Source organism: Nannobrachium achirus (assembly GCF_963921795.1).
Source record: "Nannobrachium achirus genome assembly, chromosome: 1".
In the NCBI taxonomy this organism is placed as follows: Eukaryota; Metazoa; Chordata; class Actinopteri; order Myctophiformes; family Myctophidae; genus Nannobrachium; species Nannobrachium achirus.
The window spans coordinates 65,888,398-65,913,690 of record NC_137810.1 but is presented as its reverse complement, the minus strand read 5'-3'; the positions used below and the strand labels follow the sequence as shown (position 1 = coordinate 65,913,690).

Genomic DNA, 25,293 nt, shown 5'->3' with positions numbered 1-25,293 from the left:
TAATAATAATTATAATAATTATTATTATTACCCTTATCGCATTCCTAAGTCAATAATTTGATTATAATAAATGTAGGGGTAGGGGACCCAAAGACACTTTGGGTCCCCTACCGGAATCAATGGGGGCTTTAGGCTTTATTGGCTTAGGAATGTGACAAAAAAACAAAAAATACATTTCCATGAATTCACGTCTCCATGGGGTGAGTAATCAATAGAAAAAAAGTCATTTTGGGGGTGAACTACTCCTTTAAGAACCCAAAAGGAATGAGTGTGGTGTAATTAACCCGTTATGACTTGAGCCATACGACCTGGGCCTGATTCTACAAATGCCTTAGTTTTCAAACATTGTCATGCCAAGGTCCCCCAAAATGATGTATTTGAACACCACTTCGAGAGACATGTTATATTTAAAGGTTTGGCTGAGGTGGGATTTCTATATATTTGCTTTATTATTTACTTTATTCCATGTACTCTGATCTTGCCATTTGAAAGCCACTGTACTTAATTAAATGTGAATAAACGTGATGTTGAACAACATTTTTCATTCCAATATGTAGTGTGAAAATAGTTATTGTGACCTTCGGTCGCTGTTTCTCTGAAACCGTGCAGATCTTGTGACATCACTCTGACTCACTGACCAAGATGTAGGACTCCCCTTTTTGCCCTTATGCAGCATGGAGATCCCTGATGTCATCAATATTAAGCCCATATCTGGCAACGCCCATGTATCCATATATGGAAATCCCTGATGTCATCAATATTAAGCCCATATCTGGCAAAGCCCATGGACATATCCATATATGGAGATCCCTGATGTCATCAATATTAAGCCCATATCTGGCAAAGCACATGGACATATCCATATATGCCATATATGGTGTCATCAATATTAACCCCATATCTGGGAATGCCCATATTGTAGTCATTGTATTTCCATATGACCTAATCAAACACTGAGATCCATACATAAAGACAATAGGGTATTTTACTAGTTTGGTACTTAAAATAAGTACTCAGAGCTACTCATTTTCTTAAAAGTGACACTGTGGATTCAACCTTTGTCTCAGAGGGTAATTTTTACTTGATGTAAATGTGAAATATTATAATTTAAGATCTAATATCATGGTAAGAAAAAAAAGAAATATTTTCTTAAAACAAAAATCATCATCTTGTACAATTTTATCTTCTTTAGAATATAATTTTTAAAACTAGACCAATAAGAATTTATGGCTAGATATACGATTGCAAATCTTGCTTAGTTCATTCATTTTTGCAGTGTAGTCACTTCTTAATGTGCATGCTGCGGTGTGTGTGTGTCTGTAGGTGATCTCAGAGGCTGTGTCCCTGCTGACTCCCAAGCGGGCCAATCTGTTGCTGCTGTCCCCAGAACACGAGGGCCAGTGTCCCCTCAGAGAGCGCTGGTTTGGGACCAGCTACAGCATGGAAGGTACTGCAGGGAGCTGGTTGTCACTGGGCATCACCGCATGGGGACTGAATGTTCACATCGTTCCTCTGGAGTTTCACAATATGGGTGCAACATTTAATCATTTAAATTGTGTGTGTGTGTGTGTGTGTGTGTGTGTGTGTGTGTGTGTGTGTGTGTGTGTGTGTGTGCGTGTGTGTGTGTGTGTGTGTGTGTGTCAGATATCTCGGAGGAGTGGATGCAGCGCTGGAGACAAGACTTTGATGTGAACCCTGGACTCCACCTGCCAGCAGAAAACAAGTTTATAGGTATGAAGACTCACTCATACTTAACGTTAAATACTTGGATGCATCCACTTGGCTGCCGTGTGTATCCTGTCTTTGTTCAGTGTGTCCTTTGCACGTGTCTCCTCAAAGCCTGTGGATATCCAAGTCAAGTAAGCCACAATACCACAGGAAACCGTGGCATCTGTAGTGATCCTCTGCAAGATTTACAATAAAGTATATCATCACTGTTGGCCAGAAACCTCCTATCTCTATTTTCTTTGTTTTTTTCTAAATTAACGCCCTACTTGATCATAGGTCAGCATCACACAAAAGTAGCAGATCCACAAGCTCATTTGTGGCGTGTTTCTAGCTTGTAGATCTGCTACTTTTGCTATTTTTGAATTTGAATCCAAGTAACAGTTTTGGACATGTGAGGTTTCCATCCGATAGAGACGATATTGTCATTTAGGCATTTATAAGACACACTTATCCAGAGAAACTTAAAAAGTTTTAGGTCAGAATAAGTATTAGGTCAGAATAAAAGTCATAAAAGTCAACAAACAACTGGGTAAAGGATCATGTACATTGAGTGCAAACAGAACAGTGAAGATATTATTTAAAAAAGAATTATGTCCCTAACCGTAATATTTGAACTGTTCTATTATGAATTAGCCTGATAGTAAAGAGTACCGTGGACTCATTTTCTGTTTGATTATAACACGACTAGGGCTGTCATGATATGACATTTTACATGACGATTAATTGTCACTCAAATAATTGGCGATTAACGATTTAATTGTGTTTTTGTCGTTAATAATAATTACATTTCTGTTTGGCTTTTAGGCTTTGAAGTTGTACATGGTAGATATGACACATAACCTAAATATAGGTTATATGGACTTTTAGATAGGCAAATGCATTTTATGATTTTATGATTTTTATTGTAATCAGCAAAATAATTCAGTGTTTTTTAATGGCACCTGTCTTTTTTAAACATCTGTGATCATGCTGAAAGTTGAATAAACATAAACATACAAAGAAATTACTGACATATTTGACAACTTACTACTTAAAAAATAACTTTGATAGTGGAAATAGCCGATCTACAAGCTCACAACGCGTCGCGATGCGACGCGTTGTGAGCTTCTAGATCTGCTATTTCCACTATTTCTGACATTTTTCAACATTCACGATTATGACGATTATGACAAAATAATTACGATAAGGTCAAATAATCACGATTAGACGATTATGTAATAATTGTGACAGCCCTAAACACGATGGTTAAAATAATGTTCCCTCAGCTTAGAGTTAGCTTTGAGGTTATGGTTTAGTGCTAGTTCTGTGGTAACATGGGGACGCTCCCATGGAAACCGTTGACATCCTCCCGTACAGATCAGTTCTCTCTCTTGTACAGCCACGGATTTCACCCTGAAGCCGTCGGACTGTCCCGACACCGAGGTTCCTGTCAGGATCGTCAACAACGAACGAGGATGTCTGTGGTACAAGAAAGACAACAAGTTCAAGATCCCTAAAGGTACGTCATTACACACGCATTGCAGGCACACGCATGTGCACGCGTGTACACACATACACATACACAGATCCTGGGTATGAGATAAGAATGGAATGCCAGCTAGAAGAAAGTTAAATACACATTCTGTGTGATGAAGATACAGTAAGGTCTCTCTGGAGGTAGTCCCAACATGTTGCACTACTTGCTTCAATCCACTTGTAATACCCCGGCGTCCCTGTTTTGAGCATGTTATTATATCGTCACTGTCTGGCCAAAACCTCTTAACTCCTTTTTTTGAGGTTTTTGATTTTTTGGCATAAATCAGGGCTATTGAACACCCTTTATATCTGAGTGTTGGTTAAAATAATATTGAACCAATGAAAAGTAGTAAAAAGCCCTTCGGTCAAAACCTCCTAACTCCACTTGAGATCATTTTCCCGAAAATGAACATTTTGGAGTTGGGAGGTTTCGGCCTGACAGCAGAGATATTGTCAATTGACTGCCAGGATTCAGAGCGTTCTTCACCAACCTTTGAAAAATCGCGGAATATTCTGCATTGCTCCGATCCGCCCCGCGGGAGCATTCAAAAGATGCCCACGGGTGTTCTAGAATCAGAAAATAATCCTTGTCTAGTTGCCACCATCCATTTGAAAGATAGTGTCTTCCGCGTCAACCTTGAGCCCAGTTGTAGATTGCGTATTTTGGCTATTCATCATACGAGAAGTAGATGGTATGCGTGTACATGTGGGGGTCTCCGCTTTTGACAGATGTAACCAACCTGTGACCAGGCCAGACCGTGTGTGAGATGACACCCGTCATTCTCTCTCTGCTTTGTCTTTGCTGCCTTCCTTCACCGTACCGTCCATTATATTCTCTCCAACCTCTGGTTTGTTCTGCAGGCTTCGCTCGCTTCAACCTGCTGTCCCCCGTCATCCAGAAGAGTCCAGAGAAGTACGTTCTACTCTATTTTGACAGCAAATCTTGATTTAGTTTATGTCATAGTCTTGAATAAAATGTAATTTAGTTTTAGTCACATTTTAGTCCTCTGAAAGGTCTAGTTTTGGTTGACTAAATATAAGATTTTAGGCAACCAAATCTACAGTTGATTTTGTCTGCAAAAAAGGCCTTGATGGCATCGTAATTTTACACTTGGTTGCATGCTGAAAATAGCAGATCTACAAGGTCACAATGCGTTGCGCTGCGACACGACATGCACACCTGAGCACAACCAAACATAAAATTTCTTGTCTTTTAGTTCCACTGGGTCTCTTCCTCACTAGTCCCTCCCTAACATTTTAGTCTAGTTTTTGTTTGTTGACGAAATTGTCAATATATTTAGTACAGTATTCGGCGAACATTTTTCGTCATTGAAATGCACACTGTTCCAGTGTACACAATGAACACACCACAATTACTAACTACTGCATTGTAGCGGTCAGTAGTGACAGGGGCTACGTATACACAGAACTGTTGGATCGAACATGTTGTCTCTCAGTCTCAGTATTTGAACTCTTAATCTTTCTCAATCTGCTCTTGTGTTGATTTTCCCTCAGCCTGGTGCTGTTTGACATCTTCATAAACATCCTGGCTCATAACCTGGCAGAGCCGGCCTATGAGGCAGATGTGGCCCAGCTGGATTACAAGCTGATAGCAGGAGAACACGGCCTGGTCATCAGAGTGAAGGGATTCAACCACAAGCTACCTGTAAGACACATACAGACAGACAGACAGACAGACAGACAGACAGACAGACAGACAGACAGACATATTGTACACACGCATGCATGCATTTGTAATACCTGCAATTTCCCTTTGAGCACTTTACCGATAAAGATAACTATAACTACTGTCTGTATATCGTTCACCATTGTATGTGTATATGTATATACTTTATATATACATCCACTTGATTTTTTATAGATATTTAAAACTTTGTTTATATAGTTGAAAGATCCATTAAATAAAATGTAATATTGTGTAAAAGTAAATTTTCTTAAAACTTTAATATATTTTTGCACATTCAGTGAATTATTCCAAAGCTTTTTTTGTTAAAATTTAGCATTTTTATGGCATACAGCTCATGAATATCAAAAGTCCATATTTCAAAATATTACAATATTACACGAGACCACTCTAAACAAGGATTTATAATAGAGAAATGCCAGCCTTCTGAAGCCAAGAGTTGCTTGAAGTCCAGTGGGAAGTTTCCACTCTCAGTGATGATTTGTGGTGCTATGGCATCTGCAATGCTTTTTTACACAATATTCATTTTTTTTTAGATGGATCTTTATGTAGTTATATACGTAGTTATAGTGCACAGTGTGAATGGCCTTTTACACTCAGCAAAAGCTCACGTGTTACGCTGTGACGAGTTGTGACCTTGTAGATCTGTTGTTTTTGGTGCACAACACACACACACACCGCTGCACAATTAAGTATAAATCAAATCCTAACATATAAATGTAAAAACCTGAAACTTATCCTAATGGTTAGTTGCTGGAGTATCTGGGTTGCAATGCCAGATACCCTGGCTAGTACATGGCAAGCCAGAATTATACACACACACACACACACACACACACACACACACACACACACACACACACACACAGAAATACAAAGCCGTATCAAAACAGTAAACTGTGTGTTTGTTTCAGCTGCTGCTGAAGCTGATCGTGGACCACCTGGCAGACTTCACGGCGGACCCCGGAGTGTTCACCATGTTCGCTGAGCAGCTGAAGAAAACCTACTTCAACATCCTCATCAAACCAGAGAGACTGGGCAAGTGAGTCCTGCTGGGATAACATACATCTATCTACACAGTGGTGCAACAGTTAGTCTAACTAATACATTTAACCCATTAAGATCTCAGGCTGATTCTACAAATGCCTTCTAAATCAGTAGTTCTCAAACCTCCAGATTGATATAAAATGTGTATTTGTGTTGGCTTGAACATGAATCTAATGATGACTGGTTACTGTACATCAGTGGATCCCAAACTTTTTAGCCTGTGACCCAAAAGAGAAATTGGACATTCGCCCGGGACACAAACTAGTGACAATAGACGATCTACAAGCTCAAGCGATCTGCGATCTACAAGCTCACAACGCACCGCATTGTTGTGAGCTTTTAGATCTGCTTCTTTCATTTATTCATTAAATGACTGCTTTTTTTGGGAATGTTTTTTGAAAATGTTTTGAAATAATAATAATAATAAAAAAAAAAAATAGGAAATAAAAGATTAAGGGACCCATAAAAAACTGTCCGCTACCCACAAATGGGTCCCGACCCAGTGTTTGTGAACAAGTGCTGTACATAATACATGTTAAAACATCTTTCTTTCTCTGTCTCTGTCTTTCTCCTCTCACTCTCTCCCTCCCTCTCTCCCTTCTCTCTGTCTCTCTCCTTTCTCTCTCTCTGTGTCTCTCTCTCTCTCTCTCTCTCTCTCTCTCTCTCTCCCCCCCCCCCCCCCCCCCCTCTCTCTCTCTCTCCCTCCTCTCTGTGTCTCAGGGACGTCCGTCTGCTGGTGTTGGAGCACTGCAGATGGTCAGTCATTCAGAAGTACCAGGCCATCATGAAGGGTCTGACCGTAGACCATCTGCTCGCCTTCGTCAACGCCCTGAAGGCTGAGATGTACACTGAAGGCCTGGTGCAGGGAAACTTCACTAGTGCTGTGAGCATACACACACACACACACACACACACACACACACACACACACACACACACACACACACACACACACACACACACACCCTCCTCATTCAGACTTGTATTTGAAGTTTTCTCTGCTGTCTGTTAACACATGGGCGGCCAAGGTTTATAACATTTATAGCTGTTGCTGGTGCCACCATTGACTTACGTTATGTTTTGATGAGCCCCGCAAGCTTCGTGCGTGTGCACGTGCGTGTCCAGAGAAGATTGAGGAGGTACTCCATTTGTTTACAAACGCTCGCGAAACTCGCGGTAAAAAAATCGCGGTAAATTCGCGGTAAAGTGTCGCCGTGAAAACAATCAGCTCTCTGCCTCCATGGGGCTGTTTTTACCTCATTCTCAGATAAAGCCGTTCTTATGTTTCAAAGTAGAATCTAAAGCCATGTAAAATCCTTCCGTGTGGGGAGAGACAGGGGGCTTCCTGCCCTGGCTGGGTGACGTAATGGATTCAGGGCATGCAAAGGGAAGCTGCGGTCTCGAAAAGTTAACTATTTGTTGACTCGTCCCTCGACGATATAACTTCCTGTGGCAGGGTGACATCTAGTGGCCATAACTCGTCCCTGAACGCGTTTGGCTCCCCAAGTGTTAAAAGAGTAGTTCACCCCTCAAATGAAACATCTGGAATCGGAATGGGGGTCAATTTACTATAATCGACTTTTGTCTTAGGAATGTGACAAATACCGAAAAATATTATTGATCTCAAATATCCATGGCGTGAGAGTAATCAATAGGGGAAAAAAAATGTCATTTTTGGGGTGAACTAATTCCACGTTGGTGTCTCTCTTCTCCAGGAGTCTATAGAGTTTCTACAGTATTTCATAGAGTAAGTATTTCATTATTACATCTTTAAATCATACTGTGTACATTATTAGTAGTAATTATATCATCATCAACATGACATTTAACACATTCATGCTGTTTTCCTCCTGGTGGCAGTAAGCTGCAGTACCAGCCTCTGTCAGTAGAGGTCCCTGTGCTGTTCCGGGTGGTGGAGCTTCCTCAGAAACATCACATGTGTAAAGTCAAGTCCCTCAACAAGGGAGACGCCAACTCTGAGGTCACCGTCTACTACCAGGTGTGTACTAATGTGTACTACCAGGTGTGTACTAATGTGTACTACCAGGTACTATTATATCTCTGCTGTCGGGTCAAAACCTCCTAACTCCAAAATGTTCATTTTCAGGAAAATGAGCTCAAGTGGAGTTAGGAGCTTTTTACTACTTTTCATTGGTTCAATATTATTTTAACCAACACACAGACATAAAGGGTGTTCAATAGCACATATTTATGGAAGAAATGAGAGGGCCAATCGGGTGGAGTTAGCTGGTTTGGCAGAAAGTGTGGAGGTTTTGTCCCAAGCACTTTTTACTACTTTCCATTGGTTCAATATTATTTGAACCAACACTCAGATGTAAACGGTGTTCAATATCCCTGATTTATGCCAAGTGAAGAGGTTTTGGCCAGACAGTGACGATATATAATCTTTATTTCAAGTCCATATCACAAAATGTAACATACAATAACAGACATATAGAAAAGATGAGAAAATATCCACTCAGCAGCAAGCTGTTGAACCAGTGCTTGTGCAGCCTGGAGGTGACACGGTAACAGCTCTTTGTAGGGTTTGTTAGCCCAACTATAATGCTCTTATTTGACACCTCCAAGCGCTGCATGAAATTATACATGACTTGTCTTAATAGTGCTTCACAAATGGGCACACCAACAGAAGTGAACAACTGACTGGCACTATGCCACCTAGGAACACGAAGAAGTAACCTCATGGCATCGTTGTCTGTCTAATGTGTAGTCTACTATCAGGTCCCGATGTTCAAAAGTTCCATTTGCTCATACAGAGCTGGGCAAGGCAGAATGTTCTATCAGTGCTCCATTTGCTTGGAATGAGCTCCAGAAGTCCTCACTGCCACCCTTAGGCTAATTCAGGATGATGGTTTCTAACACTTTTGTTCTAGACTGTAACTGCTTTAATTTTGTGTTAAATATCTGTTTTTAGTTACTTGAATATGGCTTTGTTTTCTAAGTATTCTGTCTGGTGATTATATTTTAACATTGCTCTATGTAAATGTATATTTTTGTTGAGTATTGTTGCATTGAAAATGAGGGCCTGCCCTGAATTGTATTCCCGAGTTTAAATAAAGGTTATGATGATGATGATGATGATGATGATGATGATGATGATGATGATGATGTGTATTACCAGGTTTAGAGATGTACTGGTATAGGGCTAGATTCTCCTGCTGCTGTTTACAAAAATGTCAGGCTTTAACTCATTCCCTGCCAGGCCCGATAGTCCCGAGATTATTCCAATGTCTTTCCCGGCCAGGCCCGATAGTCCCGAGAATTTAAAAAAAAAAAAAGATTCAAAAAATTTTTTTTTCAAAAATTTTTTTTGACCCCCAAAAATGGAGTAGGCATGATAGCAATCGCGAAATTGCATGTTTAACCCCCATAGCAACCCCATCTTTCAAGCATGGCAGCCATTTTGGCAGCCATCTTTGTTAAACATAGTGGCTGTTATCTCATGAATGCCTGAACGGATTTCCATTCGGATTTTTTTGTTTGAAAGCTGTGAGCAATGTGGACACACGTGGTGCATTATCTAGGCATGGGTGTGCATGATCCGTGCACACCCAATTACATGGAAGTCTATGGAGACGAATGGCAGGTGGGAGTACGGAGGTATGTTAAAATGGCGGTCAATGTGTTAATCAGTTCAGGTTTAATAAAAGGTGATCGAGGTCGGTCTTGGTCACAGAGATTTGACAGGCTTGTTCCCAGTCGGACTCTTTCAGGCCCGATGAAACTATTATGTACATGTACTGTATGCGTGCTTATTTTTTTATTAATCTGTGTGTGTGTGTGTGTGTGTGTGTGTGTGTGTGTGTGTGTGTGTGTGTGTGTGTGTGTGTGTGTGTGTGTGTGTGTGTGTGTGTGTGTGTGTGTGTGTGTGTGTGTGTGTGTGTGTGTGTGTGTGTGTGTGTGTGTGTGTGTTGCAGTCAGGACTGAAGAATCTGAGGGAACACACACTGATGGAGCTGTTGGTGGTGAGTATCTCCCAGTAAAAAATATTATGTTAAAGTTACAGTTGTAGGATTACTATACTCAAGGTACAAGTTACTTTATTCCCAGTTAAATGTATAAAACGTGTAATGTAAGTTACTGTCTGTCTCTCTCTCTCTCTCTCTCTCTCTCTCTCACTCTCTCTCCCTGTCTCTCTTTCTCTCTCTCTGTCTCTCTCTTTCTCTTTCTCTGTGTCTCTCTCTCTCTCTCTCTCTCTCTATCTCTCTCTAGATGCACATGGAGGAACCATGTTTTGACTTCCTCAGGACGAAGGAGACGCTGGGGTCAGTGCTCTATTATCTTTTTATCTCCTGTTATGAACATGTTATTGCTCACAACTTCACATAACCACAGTTTGATATCAATATTACTGATAGTGTGAATTACTTCACTGCTACCAGCCTGTTAGCCAATAGGAGTTGTTATCCAGTACAAATTGTTAACTAGTATTAGCGTAAGGAAAACTAAGGGCAGAGAGAGGGGAGACGTACAAAACATGACAGGAGTCGTGTGGTCCTCAGCTTAATAGTATGTTTATGTTGTTGAATACAATCCTCCTATAAGTCCTTGTCAATATTTTTGTTCCACTTTGAGTCCACGTTTCTTGGGTTTGTAACTTATTACAAACCGCATGCATGACAGTGACGATATTTTAAAGTGTTTCTTTAACAACACAAAGTCACAGTGAATATAGAGTTGGGTCTGATCTGACTGCAAATGGTTTCGTGGCAGCCATTCAGTGAGCTAGCATTTTAGCTACATGTTGATAACAGAGAATGTCACTGTTGGGAGAACTGGGAAGGATAACTCCGCACTAAATAACATCTAGGCTCATTTTGAAAAATGACTCTCCATGGGTTCTATTAGACAGAAATGCCACAGTTTGCCCAGCAGAGCCCAGCAGCCCTCATAGCATAGAGTGAAACCCATAAGCCTTAATATTGTCAAATAATATAAGAAAGAGGCGTTATTTTTAACTCGTACAATTCCCAGTGCTTGTCAGGGTGGGGGGTGCCCAGTTCATATATGATTATTTTGGGGTGTCATGACCTGATTAAGGTACACAAGAGAACATTAAATTAAAGACACTCAGTGCCATAGAGAGGAACAAACCATTCAGAGACTTAAAAACTATCTGGAGGACTTTAAAATGGATTGTAAAAGACTATATCTGGCATAAAACAGATTAGTAATGTAATGTTTGTCTATTGAACATTTGTCAGAAGCGAAGTTGGATCTATTTACACAGTGTAAAACTGCAGTTAAACAGTACTGTGTCTGGTGTTAACTGTCAGTTAAATGGAAAAATTAACATGTATTTCTGTTAAAACCCATCTTCATTGTTTCTGCTCTTATACTGTACTATCAACCAACGAAATGAGTCCAAACATTCACACCTCCTACACATATCTCTGTATCACCTCTCTCTGTATGCATTGAAACATATGATCTCTGTACATGATATTTGTGACCTTTCGAGTTTTGTCGAAAGGTCACAAATATCAGTGTGTCACAAGTGGCACCGCCAACAGTAGATGCAATCAGTGAAAAATAAAGCATCAGGATTCAGGACAGTTTTTGTATATATGTATATATATATATATATATATATATACACAGGTATATTGTATTTAATGTTCTCAAAGTGTCCTTTTGAGATGGCGTTCAGGTGGTGCAGTGATAAAGTTCCTACCCACCACCATGGAGGTTGCGGGTTTCAAATCCACTGTGGTGTGTTTGGCTTTGTCTAGTGTCTATACGAACACAATTCAGGGGAGCGAAGCTGGACAGGGAGGGTGATATCACTGCATGTATTCCTACGGGCTGGGGGCAGCACCTGTCAGCAGAGAGTGTTGAGCGGGAAACGTGGGCTCTAAGTCCTCCTGTAGGGGTCTCACCAGCTCTGTGGAAGTGGGCTGGTTTTGGTGTTACTTCTCTAAACAAAAGACAAAAACAAGAAAACTATTCAGGAAAGGTAATTTCTTCGATTATAGGTCGTCAGTAAAAGGTAGTGATGTGGTCAACTCAAGAACACACCTTGGAACGTTTCTGTAACTTTATGTGTCTGTTGTATGGTTTTGGTGTTTGGCAGTACACACAACACACGCAGTCTAAATACCAATAAGACTCCCTAATCAGGAGATGTGGTGTTCATGATTTGCAGATTTCTTTTGAAAAGGGAGCAATCCAGCAAACTTTAGAAGGCAATCGAAGCCTATCAGGAGGGATTATGGGAAATGGTACAGATGCATGTTGCTGACATGAGTTGCGAGATAATGTGTACCACTTTGCATGATTTCTTTTTAGGCAAGATCTGTAGGAGCAGTGTCCATTAATGTTGTCAGCAAAGAGCAGCCTCATGGTGGCGCTAGAACAGGGCCATGTGAAAAATCAGGGGCGGAGGTTGTGATTTGATAGCCAAGGAGTGTGTGTGCAAAGTTTTGCATTAATAGGGGCAACAGTGGTGGAGATAAGCGTAGGGCAAAAAGTGTGACGTAACGTGATGGACAGACAGAGGGACTGACAGACAGCCGGTGAATGTTTTGATAGTAACTGCGACCTGACGGTCGCAACAAATAGATTATATTGTGTTCTTTTCACCCACAAAGCTGTCTCTCCTGGACCAGTTTAGCATTAAAATACTGCAGTACTAGAATGCACAGCGAGCAGAAACACAGTGTCTAACCCAGGCATGTGTTTGTCGATGTGGTTTCTCAGGTCACTGGGGCTGACAAAATAGACTAAAGAGGCAATGTTCAGACCTTGCCATTCAAATAAGTTGGTCAATGTACATGTGATTGTGTGTGGGTCTATTCATGGGTTGCATGTGTAGTCCTACACCAGCCATGTTGAGGACCAACACAGGTGTTCTGAGTGCCAATCAGACAAATTGAAAAACCTGTGTTGGTCCTCAACATGGCCCTTTAGGACTACAAATGCAACCCATGAATTAGGTACTGTATACGGATGGGGGTCAGCTCACTATCCCGACGGGCCGCTGTTCCGAACCCGCGTCGGCAGGTTAGTTACTGAGGTACGGTTACCGACTAGCGTCGGCAGGTTAGTTACTGAGGTACGGTTAGGGTTAGGGTTAGGGTTAGGGTTAGGGTTAGGCGTAGAGTTAGGGTTAGTTTTAGTGTCGGAATACCGGCCCGTCGGAACACTGATGTGGACCCATGCAACTTTGTACTTTTCCCAGTCCTGTGCTAATACCATGGGGGAAATTCAGTTTTCAGCGTCACCCAGCCGATGGCTGTTCAGATGGCCACGATGGGCACACCGGAGCAGTGACTAAATATATTGACAATTTCATCAACAAATAAAAACTAGACTAAAATGTCAGGGAGGGACTAGTGGAGAAGAGATCCAGTAGAACTAAAAGACAAGTCATTTTATGCTTTGTTGCGCTCTGAAAATAGCAGGTCTGTCCCTACCTGTGGCTGTACAGTGGCCCAGTAGGAGCGAGATCATTTAGCGACCTACAACCGGGTCGCAACGTGGTCGGTAGTTTTAGCGACCCGGTCCGTGGATTTAGCGTCCCGGTTGGTGATTTTCCGGCCCGGTCGCTGAAAACTACCGACCACGTTGCAACCCGGTTGTAGGTCGCTAAATGATCTCGCCCTCTCTCCAGTGGCTCCAGGTGAGCCAGGACAGCAGTCCAGCTATCTTGGCTGCAGCTAGCGCCCCCATGAGGATAAGGATCATCGTGACAGGCTCTGCCTCTGGTGCAGAGCTGTCATTCTCTGTGATGCGAGTCGTAGTCTGAGTTGGAGCATCCGTTGGACCTGTACAGGAAGACATTCAGAGTTTTGTAATAATAAAGTGTGATACCATGAAAATACCTACCTGTACAGCGTGTTGTTGCCATTCAGAGTAAAGTCCCATGTTAACTGTCTGTATGGGGTCTCTGGGGTTGAGGCATAATGTGAATGGACTTACTGTTCAGCACTTTGGAAACCCTGTGTTTGTAAAATGTGCTTTATCAATATATTGGATTGGATTTGCATTACTGTGATAACTTTAGCTGGCGTTGATTTGACTACATTTTAAATCCACGTGGTATGGAAACATACCATGTACAGTCACATGCATGTGCACGCGTGCACACACAGATGCATATGCAGTGCACACACCCTCTCTCTATCTCTGTCTCTTAATGCAACTCAATCAAAGCATTTAAAAGAAACGATGTGTGAAAATCTAAATGACATTTATCTAGAATTTAGACATGCCCATGCCCATACCTTGGCCTCTGTTGTCACTTTGGACCGTCAGAGATATTTTCCTGCTCTCAAGCAAGTCAATACTGTTTGCGGTGTAAAAAGCAACCCAGTATTGTCCAGTATGGTTGAATGTCAGCTTTGTGATGCAGAAAAAGGCAGACCTAGATGCGTTGTTGAAGACACAGGCATGGTCTGTTGAGCAGTGAGTTAGGAACGGACATTCATGGAGCTTTTTGTTGTCTAATAGTCCGGATCCAGTATACAGTGCAACAGAACTTATAGATATGGATCCATTTCTCCCCAATGGGAATTCAAGGATGATGTCTTGGCCCTGCGTTCCGTTCAAGCTCTCTGTCCAGCTGTAGCCTGTATGTACAGTAGGAGGCAACAATGACAACAATGTTAAATAATGATGATAATTTAATGATTTTTATTTAATTTTACTTTTATTTTATTGATCCTTTTTAAAGCAAAGTTACAAAGCGCTTCGCATATCATCAGACAAGAAAAAATAAGCAATAATAAAGAAGAATGGCATACAAATCTGGATTGAAAAGCAAGAAAAAAAAAGAAAAGAAAAACAACTATGAAGACCTGAACAGGAAATGGGGTGCTCCTTGGGTGGGTAGAGCGGTGGTGGATGTGGTGTGGGCTAAGAGAGTGACATTTACTCCAGTCTTGCACTTTGTAATAGTCTGCTCTAATGGGGATACCAATCCTGCTAAATGCCTCAAGTGTACATTTTATACACAATATTCACAGTCTGTTGTCTTTCACTGTGCTTGCGTTTATGTAGTGATGTCATGTTCTTGTAGTGCACTGTGTGTCGTAAGTGCATAGTGTCAGCCTTAAAATGCATACAGAACACATTATTGTGTATTATTATTTTATGCTTAACTACTGAAAAATAGCAGATATACAAGCTCACAGCACGGCACCGAGTGCCGCGCTGTGAGCTTGTAGATCTGCTATTTTCTTTATTTTTTTTTATTTTTTATTGTGAAAATTAGAATTTTGACCCGATTCTATAAGTGTCTTTTGAATCCTTCTAAGGTTTTTTGAAAAACCTATGTTTCTACGTCAGCAATCTGGCTGGCCATCGTCAAAGAAAAGGTCCTTTTCACATAACTGGAGATCAGTTAGTCTGTTATTTAGAGACTACTATGTCAGTGGTTCTCAAACCTTTTCATGTGAAGGACCCCCAAAATCTGTCCACGGGCCCCCATCTCAAAATATTTAGTTACAAACGTTTGCTTATATATTCAAAGATTTGCACACATTTTCACAACTTAAAAAAAAATACTAGATCTACAAGCTCGCAGCGCGGCACTCGGTGCCGCGCTGTGAGCTTGCATATCTACTATTTTTCAATAGTTAAAGCATTCAATAATTCTAGGCCTAAATGGGTTAATGCATCTCTATTTCCACCCAGATCGATTCCTGTATGATTTCATAGCTTGGTGTTTACATGCATTCAGAATAAAATAACTACAGGATGTACTGTAGCCCGACCTACTAAATATCTTGCCAACTGTTCTACTGTATGTGTAATAAGATGATTAGCAGGGCATGAAAGGGCAGCCTTACCGGTGTGTAGAATCTGAGCTGCAAGAAGCAGAAATGTCCAACGCGATGAAGGTTTGAAGAGGAAGCATTTGCCCATGTTAGATGAAGACTGGTGTTCGTACAGGCCTGGAGGAGACGCTATCTCTTCTCCGCTGATTGTTGTTCACTGCCTGAGTGTGGTGAATACCTCTGCAGCAGTGCGGGGTCTTTGATAGTTGTTTTTTTATCAAAGAGGAGGAAACTGTACAGTACACAGGAACTGATGATGTGCCTGTACTGGTTTCAGTAGTGTCTTACAACAAGCTCCTCCTCTGATGCTGAACTTTAAGCTTTTCAAAGTCTAAACCAGACATGTACTGTATGTCCAGAGATCGGCCCGAGGATTCATAACCGCTTGTTCCTTTGATTGATTGATTGATTAATTGAATACAGGACAGTACAGATACAAGGTCTACTATTAGGATTTAAACCCAAGAAAGCGCTATTGCTTGTTTACATTGGGGTCCTGTTGTACTCAATTCTTAGAGACATTAAATAGCAGTGATATACAGTACTATGCAAAAAAAGAAAAAGAAATTAACAGTCAAAAATCAGGAATAGAAAATTAAAATATATATTTACAGTAAACAGGTCCTTGTGTTGTCTCATTCTTTTGTTGAATCCCTTTCACACATGGGTACGTTTGGTTTTGAACAAAAGACTGTAACTATAATAGCATGTGGAGAAAAATACTCTGCCAACGAAAAAAAAACATTGTTCTACCACTTTTTGTTGTCATATGTTCAGATACTTGATTCTGATTGGCTTAAAACAGTGGCAAATCAGTCAACAACCTTGAGTTGGCTCATGGACCCCGCCCACTGTTGTGTTGCAGTTGATTGCAACTAAATAACCTTGCAAGTTACAACTGTGTTTTTCTTTCATTTATATGGTGGAAGTGGTAGAAAAGCAATTTACCATTCGAGGGTCATGGGTTGTCTCGTGCCACAACCCTGAAACAGTGGTAAATCAGCCAACAACCCACTCCCTCTCATGGTAAATGGCTTACATATTGCACTATAGTCAGCCCCTAAGGTACTTTCATATTTTCAAATATGGCCCCTTTTGAAAAAAGTGTGGACACCCCTGATTCAAACAGATGAGCTCCGATGATTATAATTGAATTCACTCAATGACTACAGTATGCTCACTGATAGTTTATGATGATGATGAAAGCAGTGATTTGACCTCTGACCCTTGTGTCCTGCAGGTACCAGGTGTACCCGGCCTGTCGCAACACCTCCGGGGTGCTGGGCTTCTCCGTCACCGTGGAGACACAGGCCACCAAGTTCAAGTGAGTTCACCCACTGTGAACAACATGAATGTGATGCTGTGGATGCTGTCCTATAAAAATAAACATCTCATCTCGTATCATCTTTATGCGGACGATTCCCAAATATACATGCCCCTAAAAAAGAAAAGCAACAGCTCCTTGACTCCTCTTCTTGACTGTCTAAATGACATAAAGGCTTGGTTGGCTTTTAATGTTGTTGTTTAAATGAGAACAAAACCGAGGTCATAGTGTTTGGACCCAATGGCCCCGGTGTTATACCTGCTAACTTCCATGCAGCCCTATATTAAACCAGTTGTTTCCAACCTGCGTGCCAAGTTGGACAATGCACTCAAACTGGATAAACAAATAAGCGCTGTGGTCAGTTCCAGCTTTTATCACCTGAGGCTGCTCGCTAAAATTAAGTCTGTGCTTTCTTTTAAGGATTTTGAGCGTGTCATCCATGCATTCATTTCCACTCGTTTAGACTACTGTAATGCACTTTATGTTGGTTTAAACCAAGCATCCTTTGCACGGCTACAAGTAGTCCAAAATGCTGCGGCGCGGCAAGCGTGACCACATAACACTGGTGCTGGCTTCTCTTCACTGGCTCCCTATTCGCTTTAGAATTGATTTTAAGATCCTATTGTTTGTTTTTAAATCATTAACTCAGTTAGCGCCGGGCGACTTTACGAGCGACTAGTTCACTATGGCGTTTGGTGCCGAGCGACTCGGAGCGACTTTTATATAAAAGCATTGTTTAAGCTTTTAATATGTGTTTATAGACGGAGCGAAATGGTTAGCTTACCTCAGCTAATGTCCACACGTAAACCGTGAAAAAAAAGGATACGATTATGACGTCACCTTTAAACCAGGGCTTCCTGTTGACAACAGGCCTCTGCTAGCGTTAGCCTCAATGCAACCATCCGACCCTCACGTAGCTTCACTAGGTCGGATTTTGATTCTGAAACTTTCTGTGTGGCATCTATATACGTCCCGATGCCCATACCAATGGTGGTTTGAGACGATCAAGCACGAATTGAACAGTATTGAGCTGAAATGGTGACCGGCGGCCCGTCCATGTTAAGTCAATGAGGACCAAGTCAGCATCTCATCCTGTTATGTGGATTTAAACAGGCTTAACATGGGACCATGTCAGTGTATGGTGTATGGTGGTCTCTAGTGGTCATCTGGTGGTATGGTATGCTGAACGTGCATTCGTTAAGGTGGTCTGGTTAAGGTGGTCTGGGGGGATACAAAATAGCTATTTCCTGGCGTTATAAGCGCACATTCATATTCATATTTTGGAAATCTGGCCCTGTATGAGTTAAATGGTTTGGCACCCCAATACCTTGCAGAACTCTTAGAGTTGTACAACCCCCCCAAGGTCTTTGCTCTCCACGGGCCAGTTGAATCTGGAGGCACCAAAAGACAAAAAAAAAAAGACCAGAGGCGACCGAGCTTTTTCAGTCGCAGGTCCCACCTTATGGAACGCACTCCCCTCCCAAGTCAGACTGGCCCCCACCATCCAGATCTTTAAATCTCGTCTGAAGACACACCTGTACGCCCTGGCTTTTAATTCCATTTGAGAGTTTGTGTGGTTTTTGTTTTGTTTATTGTTTCACTGTCCGACGTGCCTGCACCTTTTATTGTCATTGATGTGTTTTCTGCTAACTGTGTGTGTCTCTCTCTCAGTACGGACTTTGTAGAAGGCAAGATTGAAGAGTTCCTGGTGAACTTTGGAGAGAAGATGGTTAACCTGAGTGAGGAGGCCTTCAGGTGTGTGTGTGTGTGTGTGTGTGTGTGTGCGCGCGTGCGTGCGTGCGAACGATAATTGTTCACTGACACTATTCTCTACTTTTCACTCCAGTGAAGTATGTTGAATTCAGATAGATTGACATTTCAATCACTTGTAGAAATCTCTTTGATTTTGAATGTATTATTTATATTTTACTCAGAAGTAGATCCACGTCAGAACTAGTTGCAGATCTACAAGCTCGAAACCCGGCATGAAGTGACGTGTTTAGAGCTTGTGGATCTGCTGCTTATGACACATTTGTTTGACGCTGTAGTATGATCAAGTAGGAATTTACAAAAAAAAAAAAAAAACATGACAAGCTAAAATATGGAGATAAGAGGTTTCTATTACATGTTTTATTTCCCTTTCCTTAAATAAGTAGTAGTTCTGAGGGAGATGGAACAAGGTTTGTAGAGTTGGTGAGAGTGACTGTGTTGGTTGCAGGACTCAGGTGACAGCTCTCATCAAGCTGAAGGAGTGTGAGGACACACACCTGGGAGAGGAGGTGGACAGGAACTGGTTCGAGGTCGTCACTCAGCAGTACATCTTTGACCGCCTCGGCAAGGAGGTAGGACGCACACACACACACACACACACACACACACACACACACACACAGAACAATTGGCAGAAATGGCATTTATCAGACGCTCTTATCCAGAGTGACTTATAAAGTGTAAGCTCAGAGTAAATGTCATGGACTCTAGCCAATAAACAATAGAGTACATAGAGTGCAAAGAAAAACAATGTAACACTGGTGTCGTGTTTTAATCGTGTGTGTGTGTGTGTGTGTGTGTGTGTGTGTGTGTGTGTGTGTGTGTGTGTGTGTGTGTGTAGATTGAAGCGTTGAAGCAGATCACCAAGGAACATCTTCTCTCCTGGTTCATGGAACACAGAGACTCCTCCTGCAGGAAGCTCAGTGTGCACGTAAGACATGAGCACTAGTGTTTGTTTGGTGTGTGTGTGTGTGTGTGTTAAGGTTTCCATCAGCCGGGATATAACCTTATACCGGCCGATTCACGATAACCATGTTTAATTGACCGCTAAAATAAATAAATAACACTAGCATTCTTCTATTGCTACATGATTATTAAATGCATTATATAATGTGGAAACGGTAGCCCTTATGCTGTTATTTGGCCTAGCTTTCTGGGGCTATTATACGCTTAAATCAATGAATTATATTTCATGAATAATATATAGAAAAGGGCTTCGGAGGGGGCCTGACTTTGTCGGATTCATGGGCACCAGCCCCTAATAAATTAACAAATTAATCACTGTGGAGTATATACTGTATGCTTTAAGAAACTATGAACACGGGAAGTGATTGCGTGTAATGATCAGTCGGGTGGCTCACTGCACTTTTATTATGTTATGGCCAATAAATGTAACCTGACTTTCGCCAGATGGTGACAGCATTGCGTTGCATTGCTTACCATCTGGGCTCGCTCCGGCAGAACCGATGTAAGGGGCGGGCCATTTTTTCAAATTCTATAGCAGGTGATTGGATATGGCCGTCTCTCTGTCACAGTCTGGGAGTGCCAACAATCAGACTCTATTGGCTCAGAGCCGCTCAGAGCCCGCCCATAGCTGCCGCTGATTGGTCCGGCCCGGGACTTTACGAGTGTTATCAACTCTGCCGGACCGAGCCCAGATGGTAAAGCAATGCAACGCAATGCTGCCACCATCTGGCGAAAGTCAGGTTACAATAAATGTGTTTATCTGCCTAAAACTGGACAGTGACAAACAGGCCATAGCTGCACACTCTACCTTTCTTTGTCCCGTAGAGTAGAATCTCTTGGAACACAATCAGCCAGCATGCGCTAACCAGTTTTGTCACATTGCGAACGATTGCTGTGTGAACCAGGCCTAACCTCCGTGTGTGTGTGTGTGTGTGTTGTCAGGTTGTGGGTTTCGGGGTGGAGGAGAACGACACCTCCCCCACCGAGGATGAGGAGCAGCAGCAGCAGCAGCAGCGGGGGGAGGAAGAGCGCTCCTCCTCGTACGGGGAGGTGTCCAGGCTCACCTTCCTCCCTGCCTCCTCTTCCTCCCTGCAGGACGCCACGCTCATCACGGACATCCGAGCCTTCACCTCCTCTCTCCCCCTGCACCCCTACCACAAAATCCTACAGTGATCCTTCACCTCCTCTCTCCCCCTGCAACCCTACCACAAGATCCTACAGTGAGACGGGTTCCCACCGGAACTGAGGAACGGCTCCCGCAACGGGGGGAACCGTTTTGGCTGCGACACCAGTAACCTCTTCTTGTTCAAATGAAACAACCTTCTCTCTCTCTCTCTCTCTCTCTCTCTCTCTCTCTCTCTCTCTCTCTCTCTCTCTCTCTCTCTCTCTCTCTTTGTTTTTAACCCCTTTTGTTTGTTTCATAATAGATACTAAAATCGGGTGGAAACCTTGCATCTCCAAAACGGGTACTTTGCAAGGCAATTTTGGCTACTTTTGACACTGTCATAGGACGAAGTACAGTAGGGCATTCATTTACGCCAGTGGTTCTCAAACCTTTTCATGTCAAGAACCCCCAGATTAATATGCTTTTGGTCGTGGACCCCCCCTTCTGAAAAGGTTTCAGAAGCAAAGATTTGAGTTACAAGATTTGCACTAGTTTTCATGATTTCTTTTTTAACTGCCAAAGTATAAAATATGGTTAAAGTGTTTAAAATGACTCTGACCATATCTAAACCAATTTTGTCAAGGACCCTGATAATCTCAAGGACCCCTGGGGGTCCCCGGAACCCCACTTTTTCTTTACGGAAAAGAAAAACGGACATAAAAATAAATCAGGAGATGCAAGGTTTTGTGTCTGACGGCATTAAAATGAATGTCACATGAACCACTGTAGTTAGGACAAACTGAAGGAAGCAGTGAAGACATCATCTGTGTTTTTGCCAGTGTATTTCCTGTTAACGGTCGCTATGGTAACTCAGGGTGATAACGAGCATTAATTAAGCTAAGTGGAAAGATTCTCATACCTTATATGGACTTCCTATCACAACCTGCTAACAAGGAGACGAAGCCCCTTTTGTGTTCATGACATTAATATTGTATCATTTCAGGATTCAGGATACGTATGCATGTTCATACTGTAAGATGTTTGTCCATAGAAGTATTAATTTGTTTATAGAATGACGGCCAGTGTTTTTACAGGTGATGTTGAATAGAAGAGCAAGGTTGCTGAAAGCGATGTCTTTGGTTAAAACAAAAACTTGGGTTGTCAATTCATTTAATTAATTTGGTTAAGAAAAGTACCACAATTAACGCATGCGCACTGCGCAGAATGACCTGACCCGTACATCCCATAATTCCCCCCACTCTGCACAAGTTGTCATAGCCTGGAATGGCCATAATTAGGCCATTCATGATTCATTAACGACTGATTAATTAAGTTGTAGCCCTATTAGAAACGTTACACCTCTGCATTGTGCTAGTAATCATTGCTATAGAGTGTTTGTTCAGTAACAGGGGTCTCCCCGTCTCTCCTGCTCTTTAGTAAACAGAAAATATATTTTCAGGTGGGTTGCAAAATGTCATCCAATCAGGAGAGAGAACACCACAAAGATCTTTTATTAGCTTATACTCCAGTTCCAATCTTGGCTGCTAATTTATTTGTTTCATCATGTCCAATTTCACTTGTTCATCCTGTATCTGTCCTAACCTGAGACCTGTTTACTAAGAGCACTTACTAAAGCAATACTCTAAAACAATGATTTCTATGGGAATATAGAGTAATTTAAAACTTATTTTAACCAAGAAAAATATCATTTACATTAACCAACATACCTCTAATATGATATCCCTACTGTATTCTATTGAAGGACCTACTGTAGTTCTGTTTGGACGTTTTGGGGTCCCGACCCACCTGTTCAGAAGCACTGTAATTATGACTGTACAGACAGTGTTTTCCACCCTAAACAACATAACCACTGAACTGTTGACATGTTCTCAACTGTTTAATATTATGTACATATTTATTAAAACCATCTGTAGCTTATTCACCTTTGGTTTCCTACTCCTTCTTGTCACATGGCATCCTATGTATGAGCTTTGATGCCAAGGTGATGATTCAGTGATCATTACCGTTCCATTACAACTGAAAGAGACATTTAAAACTTCATAAATGACTTGGTTGTAATAACATTATCATCTCAGAGGTTTGATTTGTTTTAATACTTTATTCGTTTTGTCAGTTTTTGCTTCAGTCAGACAGGACCGTAGAGCAGACTGGTCACCTGCTGGAGGCTCTATGCACAGCAGTCACACTGGAATGAAATTGGGCCTCTTCCTTACTTCCTTCACAGGTCCATAAGTACACTCAGTTACACACACCTGTAAGGGGCCATTTGGAATGCTCTCAAGAAACCATGAGGGTCCCTGGACCACACATTGAGACCCACTGGTGTACAGAGTGTTTCCAGTGAGCCAACATGCACAATATCAACACCCTGACTCTGACCAGAATGGAACAGAGCCTTCATTAGTAGCTTATCATTGCTAACACATGTGAAGTAAGGAAGTGGCCCAATGTCTTTCCAACATGGCTGCTATGCACCAAGGGTTCACATAGAACATAGAACCAATGGTCATACAGTACTGTATCTATTTTCTAACTTTCCAGTTACTTGAAATCCCCGTCCATGATGTCAATGGTCGGCAGATTCATGAACTGTCCCCAGCCCTCCTCTTAGACACAGAGTGAGTAGAAAGAAATGTTGCCATATTATAATGAGCATTAGTGAGGACCAATTATATTAAGATTGATTGATTGAATACTTCATTAGCAGTTTGCATAGGAAAAGCACAGGACAGTACAGTTCCCATACACTGTCTACTAATAGGATTTAAACCCAAGAAAGCACTATAGCTTGTTTACATTGGGATCCTTTGTACTAATTTCATTGAGACATAAAATGACAGACAAATATATAAGATAAGGTTGAAAATGGGTGACATGCTCTTTTAACTTGTAGTGGTGTAATATTTGACAGGGAGTAGCTTTGACTCAAGGATTTTGTTGGTTTGTTATCTTTGTCCAACACACGGTAGTGCTGACGTAATTCATGCCAGAATGAAGCTTATGATAGGCTTATTATTTTTTACAGTACACCATAGCAGTGACCGCTATGTACAGTATAATTATCCTGTGCACATCAGCTGATGGAACTACAACACCTACATGAGAGACAGCTTCCTAAGATGAACAGTGGGGCTCTTTTGGACCGGCATCAGTAGGTAAGGAGTTAAATAACATATTGTAATGAAGTTGTAAGCTTGACTTCAAGTCTAGTCGATTTATTGTAATAAAAGGAAAGGATCGTCACTGTCGTGTGGAAACCTTGTACATCCAAAATTGAGTCGGCTCATGAGATCATTTGTACCTAATTTGGTGGGGGTGGGGGTATTTCTGCAAACGGTAGCATTTCTGCCACCCCTAGCTATGGGATGAATTGATGTATGTTTTTGTAGTAGTTTTCTTAGTACAGTATAGTAGCAATAGTCAGAGCGTTTCAGGCAAAAATCGTGCACTTTATGAAAGAAGCATGACATTTGGCACACAGGTGCACAATACTAGTTAATGATATGTATATACGTGGGGTACTACAGTGTATTTGCAAACCTCATCTTCTCAGGCTACATTATCATTCTGAATTGGACTGTTTATTTTTTCAATATAAACTAAATTTAGTTCCCACATAAATAAAATAAAAAAACATGGTCAATCCCTAATACTGATTCAGATGAGTTCTCTCCACTGCTATGAGTTTCACTAATTGACCACAAGCAAAGGATTCCATAATAAACATGTTGTTAGAACTCCAGAGACCTCTAGATTGATGTGGTAACTATGTGTTTATTAGACGCACAACACGTGTTCATTAACCCTAACACACAACAGTGGAATAGTACAGTTTGTGCCAACTGCTAATGGACTGAAAAGCAGTATGTCCCTGCTATTTACAGAGTGCATTAGATAGTACTGTACTGTAGACTGAACTGTATAGGTGAGATCTCTGCTTGTAATCAAAATCCCACCACATCCACATGCAGCACCGTCCCGCTACACCTCTGAGGGGACCCAACCTGTTGCCCTCTATCCCAGATAGGCCCACAAGTGTCCAGTGGTAATGCTGTTTTATGTGCGCAATTTATTTTTCCAAATACACGGTATACAAAACATTTATAATGTTATTACAGCAATAAAATACGTTGCAAAATACTATAATGTTGACTCATCGTACGGAACACTATTACGCAATCAGATTGTTTACTGTCATGTGCTAACGTTAACAAAAGGTTAAAGTTCTGTATTATGAGTAATATGCTACGGTATTTGCTATAGAATGTTTTTCAGCTCTTCAGTTTTTTAATAAGCTGAAAATACATTTGGG

General features: G+C 41.5%; 1 protein-coding gene across 1 annotated transcript in view; it reads left to right on the top strand.

Annotated features, from left to right (window-relative positions):
* LOC308293473 (nardilysin-like) overlaps positions 1–22,848 on the top strand; it is a 65,816-nt gene extending 42,968 nt beyond the window's left edge. The window contains exons 18-33 of the mRNA XM_080736011.1: positions 1,324–1,447; positions 1,645–1,731; positions 3,107–3,226; positions 4,105–4,156; positions 4,759–4,909; positions 5,863–5,990; positions 6,716–6,878; positions 7,711–7,742; positions 7,856–7,994; positions 9,934–9,981; positions 10,229–10,281; positions 17,036–17,119; positions 18,791–18,874; positions 19,338–19,461; positions 19,731–19,820; positions 20,798–22,848. Of these exons, the coding sequence (XP_080592137.1) occupies positions 1,324–1,447; positions 1,645–1,731; positions 3,107–3,226; positions 4,105–4,156; positions 4,759–4,909; positions 5,863–5,990; positions 6,716–6,878; positions 7,711–7,742; positions 7,856–7,994; positions 9,934–9,981; positions 10,229–10,281; positions 17,036–17,119; positions 18,791–18,874; positions 19,338–19,461; positions 19,731–19,820; positions 20,798–21,028 (1,710 nt within the window). The 3' untranslated portion in view covers positions 21,029–22,848. The remainder of the gene's footprint in view (positions 1–1,323; positions 1,448–1,644; positions 1,732–3,106; positions 3,227–4,104; positions 4,157–4,758; positions 4,910–5,862; positions 5,991–6,715; positions 6,879–7,710; positions 7,743–7,855; positions 7,995–9,933; positions 9,982–10,228; positions 10,282–17,035; positions 17,120–18,790; positions 18,875–19,337; positions 19,462–19,730; positions 19,821–20,797) is intronic.
* The last annotated feature ends 2,445 nt before the right edge of the window (positions 22,849–25,293 follow it).